This window comes from Nicotiana tabacum, chromosome 3, assembly GCF_000715075.1.
Source record: "Nicotiana tabacum cultivar K326 chromosome 3, ASM71507v2, whole genome shotgun sequence".
In the NCBI taxonomy this organism is placed as follows: domain Eukaryota; kingdom Viridiplantae; phylum Streptophyta; class Magnoliopsida; order Solanales; family Solanaceae; genus Nicotiana; species Nicotiana tabacum.
The window spans coordinates 57,957,500-57,969,075 of record NC_134082.1 but is presented as its reverse complement, the minus strand read 5'-3'; the positions used below and the strand labels follow the sequence as shown (position 1 = coordinate 57,969,075).

At 35.7% G+C, this 11,576-nt stretch overlaps 2 protein-coding genes across 3 annotated transcripts; one reads left to right on the top strand and one right to left on the bottom strand.

Annotated features, from left to right (window-relative positions):
* The first annotated feature begins 2,550 nt into the window (after positions 1-2,550).
* Positions 2,551-4,844, top strand: LOC107789779 (uncharacterized protein At1g65710). Its single transcript, XM_016611647.2, has 2 exons — positions 2,551-3,552; positions 3,745-4,844. The coding sequence occupies exons 1-2, from the start codon at positions 2,689-2,691 to the stop codon at positions 4,729-4,731; spliced, it is 1,851 nt and encodes a 616-aa protein (XP_016467133.2). The 5' UTR covers positions 2,551-2,688; the 3' UTR covers positions 4,732-4,844.
* Positions 4,817-11,078, bottom strand: LOC107789780 (WAT1-related protein At3g02690, chloroplastic). Of its 2 annotated transcripts, none has more exons than XM_016611648.2 (7): positions 10,275-11,078; positions 9,588-9,635; positions 8,657-8,779; positions 7,401-7,550; positions 5,734-5,905; positions 5,582-5,642; positions 4,817-5,366 (listed from the first exon to the last, which is right to left on the bottom strand). In XM_016611648.2, exons 1-7 carry the CDS (start codon positions 10,947-10,949, stop codon positions 5,264-5,266), a joined length of 1,332 nt encoding a protein of 443 aa, XP_016467134.2. In that variant the 5' UTR covers positions 10,950-11,078; the 3' UTR covers positions 4,817-5,263. The 2 variants fall into 2 exon arrangements, with proteins under 2 accessions (XP_016467134.2, XP_016467135.1); XM_016611649.2 differs by having other exon boundaries at positions 7,449-7,550.
* Between the last annotated feature and the right edge of the window lie 498 nt (positions 11,079-11,576).

Genomic DNA, 11,576 nt, shown 5'->3' with positions numbered 1-11,576 from the left:
GGATAAGTTTGCACTTTATGTGAAGTGTCAAAACCAAACTTATGAATGCAAGATATTTATTGTGCATATAGAAACTTATTACCAAATTGTGGTTAACTACTACTACTTCGTAATATTTAATTTCTTTTTAGTATTTGATTCCTAAAATTAAACTACTGATATAAACACAGTAAATTCTTTTGTATACCCTTTTGTCGTGTAGCTGGTTAGCAAAGAATGAAGTTGGGATAGCCTAGCACATCCTTTAATACCTTGTGCTCCATGCTATTCAGAAGTTGCACCATAACCCGGTACTGCTGCCTATCCAATTACAAAAGAAAGAAGAAACCAAACCAAGAAGTTAAAGCTTAATCTAGTGCAAAACTCTACAACTTTGGCTACCTTTCAAAGTGCTCCTCAAATACCGCAGTTTGTTATTTATACTTGTCTTTAACTGCTTCATACAGGCACAGTGTGTCTATACACTTTATACTAGTCGCATCAAACCAATAATTCGAGTCAAAAAAAAAAAAAAAAAAACACGATCATAGTTTGGTTTGCCATTGTAAAAAAATACGATTATAATTAGTTTGGTTTGGTTTTAACTAAAAAAAAAAAAGCAAACTAAACTCAAACCAACCCGACATTACATTTATATAATTTTTAAAAATATTTTATACATATAAATATTTATTGTAATATAATTTATAAATATTTCTTAATTTTTTTTTCAATTTTATCATTAAACATATTATTTCAAGTTTGGACTTAACATTCTTGAATGATCCAATAAATTTTATAGCCCCATAAAGGTAGTAATTCAAATAAACTTCAAATCGATACTAATCCTAACAAAGAAAATTTAATTCAATGCTAGAAATGACAATACCCTTGGATATCTATTTTTAAGTTTTGTGTTGATTTATAATGAAAAATGCATAACATAGTTTATCTTTTTCTTTAGTGCTTAGTTATGTAATTAATAGTACGTATTAATTGTATTTATTTTAGCATGACCTATATAGTACTTTTAGATTATGTTAATTTTTATTATGGCTTATTAGTTAGTAAGTAATATTTTCTTTATAGATTTTATTATCTTTGTTACTCCTATTGAATATTTTAGTACAATGCTATGACTCATCTCATATTATTATATTATTTTTTTTGCAAAATACATTATATAGTTGTATCTTACTGGGACTAAAGAAATATTTAGAGCACAAGTTGTATATTTTGTGCTATGAAGACTTACCGGCAAAAAAAAACAACCCGAAAACCCGAAAAATCGAGATTGAAAAATCCGACATTATTGGTTCGATTTGGTTTATAGATTTAAAAATCCGACACCACTAATTTGATTTGATAATTAAAAAATCTAAACCAACTCGACCTACATACCTCCCTACTTTATACCATCAAGTTAAGTTATCTATAACAACAGATAATGAATGTGCGCGAGTATAATATGGTAACAAGAAAAATTGACTAAATAGTCTAATTTAATATGTTAAAATATATTGATAGAATTATATTTTCAGTATGTAAGTTAAAACAATTATACTTAAGGCTTAAGCTCCAGTGTTTTTCTTTCCTTGTGACTGTTAATCTTAATCCAAATAAAATCAGCACATTTGCAGCTGAGAAGGGGTTGCAAGTACCTTTTCAAGTGTCAATAGTAATGTTTATTGTTTATACAAGATAATCTTTCGTGTTAATCGATTACTATATCTTAAGTAGGTGTTTGGACATAAAAATTATAATTTAAAAAAAAAAATTTGGAGTTAAGTTAAAAAATAATATTTGGAATATGAAATTATGTTTGAACATGCATTTTGTTTGAAAAAATATATCAATTTTGTGAGTGGGGAAAAAAATTGAAATTTTTTAAAAAGTGGTTTTTTGAAAAGCTCATTTTCAAAAAATCTACAAAATTTCATGGACAAACAGATTTTTGAAGAAAAAATTCAAAAAAAAGGAAAAAAAAATTATGAACAAACGGGTCCTAAGTTTTCCATCTCACGCAAAATTCAAAGAGAAAAGAATTAAAGGACACAATCATCGAAATGAATATTAACCCAGTTGTCACCTACTTCCTTCGTTCACAGTATTCTAAAAATAAATTTTTACTTTTACTTGTCACTTTTATCATATTAAGAGAAGACAATTTCTTTTTTCTTGTTATACCCACAATATTAATTACTCATTTCAATATTTTTTTTAAATTTATTAAAAATATACATTAATTAATATGAGTATTATGGTAAATTATTCATTTCATTTATTTATTTTTTAAAGTGTGCAAAGTCTATTATGAACAAGTAAAAGTGAACGGAGGGAGTCCTAAAATTATAGTGACATTAGTGCTCTTGGTACATATTAATAATAAGTTCCAAACAACGGCTGTGTACACAGTCAGGCCCTGGCCCCCGCCCCCTCTCAGTCAATTGTTTTTGAATTGGCTCGCTTGCATTTCTCATTCATGTAACCCCCTTGAAATCACCATCTTTTTTGTCCCAACTTTATAACTCACCATTTTCAATTGTAACTCTTTTATTAGATAAACAGGAACACCTCCCCCACCCCTACCCCACACCTCCCCTTTGAGTTTTGACCCTTTGCCTCTTTTCTTTTTCTGGACATTCTTCTCTTCTTTTCCCTACCATTTCAAAGTCTTTCCTTTTCCTTAATTTTAGGGTAAAAAAGAAAATGGGGAGTTGTCTGAGCAAGAAGAGCTCTATTACATCTACTCCTGTTGCAGTTTCAAGCACAAATCAAGAAACCAAAACAAATACCCTGCAAGTAGAAAAGAAGAAAGTAGAGGGACAAATAGTGAGAAAAGAAATCTTTGTTATCAAACACAGGATAAGCCATGAAGGGTCTATATGTTCTAAAGACTCAAAAGATAATGCCAACAACAGTAATGGGGAATCTGGCAAGAAGAATGCTACTATTATTGTACCAGCACCAGTGAAGAGGAGGAGTTCAAGTTGTACAAAGGAAGAAGTTGATGCTATTTTAGTACAAAGTGGGAGGCTTAGCAGGAGCTCATCCCTTAACAAAGGTCTTTCCTTTGAATCTTGTGATAACACCAAGAACCACAATAGAAGTAGAAGGTACTCTATTTCTAAGAGAAGTTATGATTTTGACAATGAGAATACAAGTGGTGGTAGCAGAAGGGTGAGCAGATCTCCTGGTAGAAGATCTGAATCACCAGTTACTGCTTCCAATTGTGCTAATTTGGCTTCTGCTGATGCTAATGGGAGTAATGTAAGACCAGGTACTGAGCTGATTTCTACAGCTTCTATTCAGAGGATTCAAGTGAAGAGAAATGTGGGTGCTGCATCTCCTCGTGCTCGGTCCCGGTCTCCAGCAAGGGTGAGTGCAAAGGTATTAAGCGAGAGCAAGAATTTCCAGCAGCAGCCTTTGTCCCTTAGCCGCAACAATTCCAGGAAAAGGGAAGATTCTCCTTTCAGAAGAAATCCTCTGAGTGAGATTGGCAGCACTACTGTGGTCACTGAGCATATGCCCTTTCATGCACTCAAGCATGTCAACAACAATATCCACCCTCAGGTTGGCTTTTTCTATCCTCTGGTAATAATGTTTTAAATTTTCCAATTTTTGTAAATTGGCTAATGATTCTAGTTATGTTTCTTTTCAACGGTTTTGGCATTAGGCCAATACTGATTTATTTCTGCTTCAGTTTTGAGTTTGCAGTTGGATTTTGGCATTTATTTGACATGAATATGGTTTTTTCAAATGCAGAAGCTGAATGCAGAACATGTAAGCTATGGCAAAGTTGTTCAGCAAGAACCTGAGAAAACACTTGGCATCAGCAAAGCAACTATAGATTACGGCCTAACAAATGTTAATGGCAAAGTCAAGGAGCAGCAGCAGCAGGCACAGGAGGCTAAAGCATTGAGAACAGTTACAGCAAATGCTGCAGTGGATGTGGTTGGTTTAGGATTCGAAAGTCTTGTGCCTCAGGGAATGAGAAGAAGCAGATCTTCGAGGCTATCCCGAGACCTAGACAGTAGTCTTGGAGATCAGTCAAATCCTACTCAATCATATACTGAGTTATTGCTTGAGGACATCCAAAACTTTCATCAAAAGAGCAGCAAGCCTGCATTTTCACTCCCACCTTGTGCAACAAAAGCTTGCTCAATAGTGGAGGCAGTTGCTGACCTTAACTCAAGCACTAGTTCCAGTCTATCCAGCGTTTTCTCTGATGACAGAAGAAGAAACCCCACAGTTGAGCAAGTTAACAAGAATACTGATACTTCTTTAGGAACCAATCCTCAGGGTAAAAGGAGGTTACAGATAAAAGAGCCATATGTGGAATCTGAGGTTGCTCTAAGTGATGACTTAATTAAGTCTCCTATCATACAGAAGTATGTAACCTTCGGAAGGGGAACTGATGGAGGTTATTTAGAAGAGCCAGAATCCTCAGGAAGCAACAGTTCTGTTGGTGGTCAGCGATGTTGGTTTTCCCCATCCTCCCGAGGACTAAATTCAGCTGATTCAACTGATTCTTGGTCTCCTTCAAAATCTTACAGTAGGCTTCATGTGAATCCACTAGCCTTTCAAAAGCATACAGTATCTGAGTACGGCCATGATATGGATGAAGATAAAAGAAGAATGACTGCAAATACGAGGGATTCTGACAACCAGCAACATGGAATAGGTCGCAACAGAACACCTAGAGGACCTCACACAATATCTATGGCAGCTGCTGCTGCTTCAACTTATTAGTTATATGCAGTTTCTTTGAGGATTAATATGTTGCTGTTATGATTGCGCCCTTTGCAACATTTTCATTTCAGTGTCTACAGAATCATTTACTAAAAGCAGCTGTATTGCAATTATTCTTTTACGTTCTCTGACAGGCATAATGGGGGCTAAATAATGGAGTTTCACATTTATACAGATTTCAAACTTGATACTGAGATAAAATTGATGCTGCGGTAGCAGCATTCTCTACACGAATCTAACAGTAACAAAAGCTTCAGTCCTTGATATTTTATCCAAGAAAAGTTTTGTCTACACCTAATGAGTATAATACGCATCTTGAAGCTCACACTTCACGCTATTATGGTATACAGTTGGGTTGGGAAACCACCTCCAAGCAAGTTCCAGCTTCACGATATTATGGTATACAGTTGCTTGATATAATTTTGGTATCTTTTCTATACAGTGTATGTATTTTCTGCAAACTGGAGTAATTAAGCTGCTGAGCATTCTTCTCTCTCCAGACACAAGGAGGATAACTCAACCGTTGACTATATCATTTGGCATCACTTTTGTAGTTAACCAAGTAAATTGCAGCTACTGTGACAAATGCTCCACCTAGTTGCACGGGTGTGAATGTCTCATCCAGATATAGGAACCTGTATCGGAGTTGAACAAATTAGGCAGATCTGGATAGCAAAAAAGTAGAAACCAAAAAGTGAAGATAGAAACCGAATCAAACATAAACTGCTTTGGACAGTAATCCTAAATATTTCTTCTTATAGGTAGTTGAAAGTGATGACCAATTCATTGATTGAGATCAAAATAACTTCATTGGCTTGTTCAGGAATTTATTTTATGATAGGATGCTTACCCAAAAATCGAAGCGAACATTGGAGTTAAAAAGGTAAGGGAACTGAGCTTTGTCAGGCTACCTGCAATGGATTAGTCTAGTCAAAATTGGCCGCAACTGACAAACTAATAAGGTGTAATGCATTGTTTGACATTCAGAGACCTGAATCTAACCTCTTGTTGCGTTGTAGAAGTAGACACCATAGCTTATGGCACTTCCAAAGATTGAGGTATAGAGCAAAGCCAACAAGTCAGTCGCTGTTAGCTCCATATAATTCCCACTAAGGACAGGGTCATGATTGAGAATGGAGATAGCCACCAGAGGGAGTCCACCAATAACCATGTGCTGTAATGGAAGTATATGAAGTTAGCACAGTATTTGAGCATCGAAATCATAGTGTACCGTTCTTTGGAAACCTTCTACTTAAACCATTACATTGTTGCCAGTCATGCTACCGTTTATTTTCAATGCTAAAAGACAAGTAACCATTCTAATCTTGAATAAACATCAGCTCATTTCCGAGGAGCAAGAAATAAATATAAGCTTTCAATATTGGCAAGAAAATACTTATGTGTGTTTAAGAGTGAAGGTCCGCTGAATTTAGTGGGGTCGTCTTCAAATCCTAGCAGTCTTTTTTCTTGTTTTCTCAGAAATAGTTCAAACAGAGATATATTTCTCTTGGCCCAACAATTATGAGCTGATGCTCTTTCCTTTTATATTGATGAAAAAAGTTTCCAGTTCACTGTTATATGTTTGCTCACTGAATTTTTTTTTACTTGGTAAGCGAAATCATTTTGTAAGGATAAGCATGTGTGGATAAGAGAATAGCCACACGAGACACTGTCATTAATGGAAAAACCAGAATTTTCATAATAAAATTAAGCTGTAAAAGTGGAATTTATTTTGTGCTACCCAGCATCCAAGTGGCTTTGAAGAATCCCACCAATCAGCAAAGGTTAGAATCCTGCTTTTACAACCGCAAAACACCTCCTGACAACACATCCAAGGTTAACGGCCAACCGACACCCTACCCACCCTACAAATTTTTAGCAGAGGACACTTGCTCTAAGGATCAAATTGTCTTGGGTTAGATCTGGGTGCTAAGCTTCTGTCTCGGTGGTGAAATGGGGAGTCAGGGCCTGAGCTTTAATCCATTTAGAATGATATCTTCGTTTCATAGGGAGTCCTCATAAGATGATGCACCACCAACATTGAAGGAAAAAGGAATTTTTGCAGAGGTAAAGAACACACATTTCATGACTGGTTAAAAGAAGATAAAAGTCCATTCCCTTTTGTCAACCTTAACTTTTGGCAGTGGAATGGTGGTGGGATTTAGGAAAAGGCCACAAATATTTTTCTATACAGAGAAAGGAAGTAAGAAGAAGTTTTTTGTTTTGGATAAGAAACAGAGGCAGTTAAGATAACGAAAGCACACTTCTCAGAAATTCAGCTTGTAAGACAGACATCCGGAATGGTTGACGAATTTGGGGTAGAATAAATAAATGCAATGCATAGAATACAAGCTATAGCAGAACTTAAACATTTAACAAGAGGCCTCTGGTCAGTAACTTGATAAGGGGTATGACCATCAATCATCATAGAGCTAACTGGATAGGTTAAAATTATACTAGTGTGAATTATTTTTTTATCATGCTAATTTTGGGATTTCTTCCTTCCTGTTTAATCTATGCAGTCAAACAACTACATTTTGCAACAAATGGAACAAAACAAATTTTATAGCTGAGTACAGTTTGATGATACAACCACTAGTTCTAGATAGTGACCGTAGAAAACCTGATCTAAATATTATAAACATCAAAAGTGTAGTAATATGTCTAACCCATCCAGTAGCCATGATTGGGTCTGAATATTTAGAAACCCAACGGACCATTACTGTGCCAACAGCCATGCTTTGTGCTGCAAGAAGCATCCACCACTCTCCACTTCCCCATAGGGAAAAGTTGCTATTATCAACTGAAAGAGCAGGTACCTGTACAATTAACTCTGTTATTTGAGAGCAGTATTAGTTAATACCAAAAAAAACAAGGAATGGGATTTATGACTACAAAATGTTCTCCTAAATCAGATATTGAGATTCCCTCCTTTCTTTTTGTTTTATTTAGGCTTGGGCTGGAGCTGGAGGAATAATTAAAAACAAATCAACTGTCATGGATTGTTCTACTTTCAACAGGTTAAGATCTAGTACACAGAGAAAAAATGAAAAAAAAAATTTCTGCAAACACGTTAAAAATCATCTTCTTCCTCTTTGCAGTTAAGAGAACTAAAATTACACGTACATAAATGCATACATATGAAAAACAAACTGCACTCTCAAAATTCGTCTACATATAGAATATAAACGTAGGGAATGGATTCAAAATCTTATAAATTGCGCTTCTTGGTTCCCTGCAGTACGTGTACGACGAACAACACAAACTGTACAATCAATATATACTATCAACATCATTGTGTCTTCGGATGATAACATAACCACAAACAAAATTGAGCATCTGCAAAATCTAGAATGTGGACACCACTTGAAGTTCAACAGTTAATTTGATGGAAGGTAGAGGAACGACTGGTCAATTCACTCCAAGGCGAAGTGTTTATGGTGCCCTCATGTTGTTTGGTATGACTGGAGGGATAATAAATCAGATTTACTTCATCCTTTCTACAATTTGAAGAGGTTTAACAAGCTACGTCTTCATTTTTATTCTCGAACCAAATGGTTTTTACAAAATCTCCTCCTATCCTTCCTTTTTCACCCCAACGAAAGAGATGTTTATCCACCTAATGGGAAAAAGAACAAATGTTCGTCTAGACGTCTACCTAGTCTCCAGTTTACTGTGAATTCCAATAGAATCATAATTTGGTTAAATATCTGCTTAACCTTTTAAATTCTGACACCGAAAATTTTGTCTTTGGTATCAGATTCTTCACCACTGCTTTTTGACTTATTTAAGGCACAAACAACTACCTACCAAAGGACCAATCAGTATTCTGTTAATTATCATCCACTACCTCGAGAGTAAGAATAAGGCCATTCACAATTATTGTGAAATAAATATAGAGATTGGTAATTTCTGATAATATTACCTCAAGAAGCAAAAGGCCTACCACCCCGAGCACTAGACCAGCAGCTCCAACAAAACCTATGGACTCACCAAATAACAAAGCTGCAAGCACAGCCACTGTCAGAGGCTGTGAATCTATTATCACCTGAAATCACAATAAAATCTCATCAAAATTAGGTCAACTTATCATTTGAATATCATCAATTACTTTACTTTTCTTGTAGCTGCATGGATTAGTTCAAGAGAATTGCTAATTGATCCTTTACTTACTCTTGACTCTATGTAATTACTTGGTTATACCACTAAAGCAGTCAGTCTTATCATTAAACATTATTGAATTTAAAAATGCCAATCAAATGTTCCAAAACACATGGTGAGTGATGTTCAGGAAAACTCAATGCAGTATTAGAGTAGAAATCATATATCATTAATTGAACCCATCAGTAAGAAAAGCCCCATTCAAAAGGTTGAATGCTGGAGCTTCAGAATTCTATATAGACAGGGGCGGATCCAGAATTTTCAAATCGTGGGTGCTCAATTATTTTTAATCTGAAAAATTGCTACTGATACTGAGTGCTCGGTTAATATATTTATATGAATTTACTAGTTTTTTATACAAGTAATAGTATTTGGCTCTAAAAGTAATGGGTGCTCAAGCACCCATAACTCAAAGAGTAGATCCGCCACTGTATATAGAAGAACAGGTACAAAATATAACTTTCTGTGCTATGGTGCTAAATGCAAAATACAATTTTGTACAGCACCTTGAACTGCTTATGGCGCAGTTTTGTCTTCGTAAATATTGGTTACAACCTCACAAGGAAAGAATTATACACTAACAAATTCAATATCAGCCTCAACTTGTTTTGGAACTGAGGCATAGTTGTTGTTGTTCTAAATTCAGTATTAGCATAAGACATCAAACTGCAATTAGAAAGTAAAATTCATCTTACACTGCCTAAGCCAGCAGATGTCCTCTGAAGTCCTTCTGCAAGAAATCCCTGTCCACCATATTTATACAATTAATGAGACGCATTGCTGGCCCAAAGAATAGTACTTTGTGCATCACTGAAAGCTTTACACAATTAACACAGGTAAGCATAGCAGTCGAATCCAGCATCTATTCCTCCTAGTGGTGAACTAAACCAACAGAGAAAGAAAGGCTAATTTTTGAAGACTACCTATACCCCTGTTTGTTATTCCCCATTATCAAGTTTATATGGTGTTTGCGATCGTGCTTTATTCTGTAACCACCAAAATCAATAAATTATTCGACTAGGACTCAATCCCAAATTTATGGGGTCATTCAGGGGCAGAACCACCTGGAAGCAAGGGGGCTCAAAAAATTTACTTATTAAAAGGGTAACCCTGTACGCAAAACATTCTGCATTCACACAGAGTCCGAGGAACGGTCGCACCCCTATTTTTATCCATGTTTATTACAAGCCAAAAATAATAAAATGCATGATATATACAAGGGTTGAATTCCGTCCCGGGGATCAGCCAATATTAAAATTCTATGTCCATTCCCTATCCAGACCTATTTCATTCCAATACTGATAAATAAGTCTTACAATTCAGTACACAACCACCAATGTTAGTTTAAGAAAAACTATTGATCAGATACTGAAGAAAGATACCTGAAAACAAGCAGCATCAACAAGAGCAAAGAGTGTAATAGAAAGCCAAGCATTGAATCCAGAGGGGAACTTCCTACCCCTTAAACTAGCAAAACCAACCAACATTAAACCAGCTGGAATCAACCTAAATGCTGAAACGAAAAAAGGGCCAGTCTTTGGTAAAACCTCCTTCATTGCTACCATAGCTGTACCCCAAAAGAAGAAAGGCGAAATTAGCAAACCCCATTCCCATATTGTCCCAAGTAACTCCAAAGACGACACCCCTTCATCTTTTTTAACATTTTGAAAATTGTAGTTTGAGTCTTTGGACAATTGCTCAGATGGGTTCACTACACACTCCACGTCAAGCCCAGTTCCCACACAGTCTAGTTGTTCTGATGATGATGGTTTCTCTTCAACACTGGATTCAGTGGCCTTGGTTTTTGAAAAAGAAATGAACTTTTTGCTGCGGGAGTTGAGGTGGAGATGATGATTCTTGGAAGAAATTCTACGTGGGTGCAGTGATTGTTGAGACCCATTTTGTTTGTGAATAATTGAGTGGTGATGGAACAAAGTATGAGGTAAAGAGGAGGTTTTGAAAAGGGAATTTGTTGGATTAAGGTGAAGAGTAGTAGTGGGTGAATAGCAGCGAGGACTGGAAAAAGAAGAAGAGGAAGAAAATGGAGACCATGCCATTTTTCTTCTCCTTTTCCCTTATAATGGAGTAGTATTTTTTTGTTAATTTCAAGTTTCCTGTTTTTACATAAGAGAATCAAAGGAATAAAAAATCATGTGAAAGGAGTGGTGAAATTATGATCCACCACCACCATGGAGCGGGTGCACTTTCTTAAATGCATAAATAGCCACTTGGAGGACCCCTATTTAAAGCATAGTCACATTTTTATAACATTTTGTAAGTTTAGCCATTTCTACTTGAGACAAAATATTTGAAGTTTCTGTCTAGAGTTTCACCTTTTGTCTGAAGTTGGCTGCAGCTCCTTCTTTCTCCTGCTTCAAGTTTCGACCAATCCTCTTCAATTCGTCCCCAAAAGCTTCCAAACATCGAATTTAGCTTCACCCAACTAGTTTCAACAAGCTGGGTGTCTTCACAATTCAAATTGCAAGAGATACAATTATAATATCTAGAAACTGACACGTCTGCCTATTTAAACGACTTTTAATTATGCTGCAAAAAAAAATGCAAGTTAGCAAGCGAAAAGCAGATTAGCACAAGAAAAAAAAAATGAAGTAACTGCGGGATTGAAGTCTTTTGCTAATGACATTCCGCAATCATAGGACTCTTCACTGCCTTTTGAGCAACAA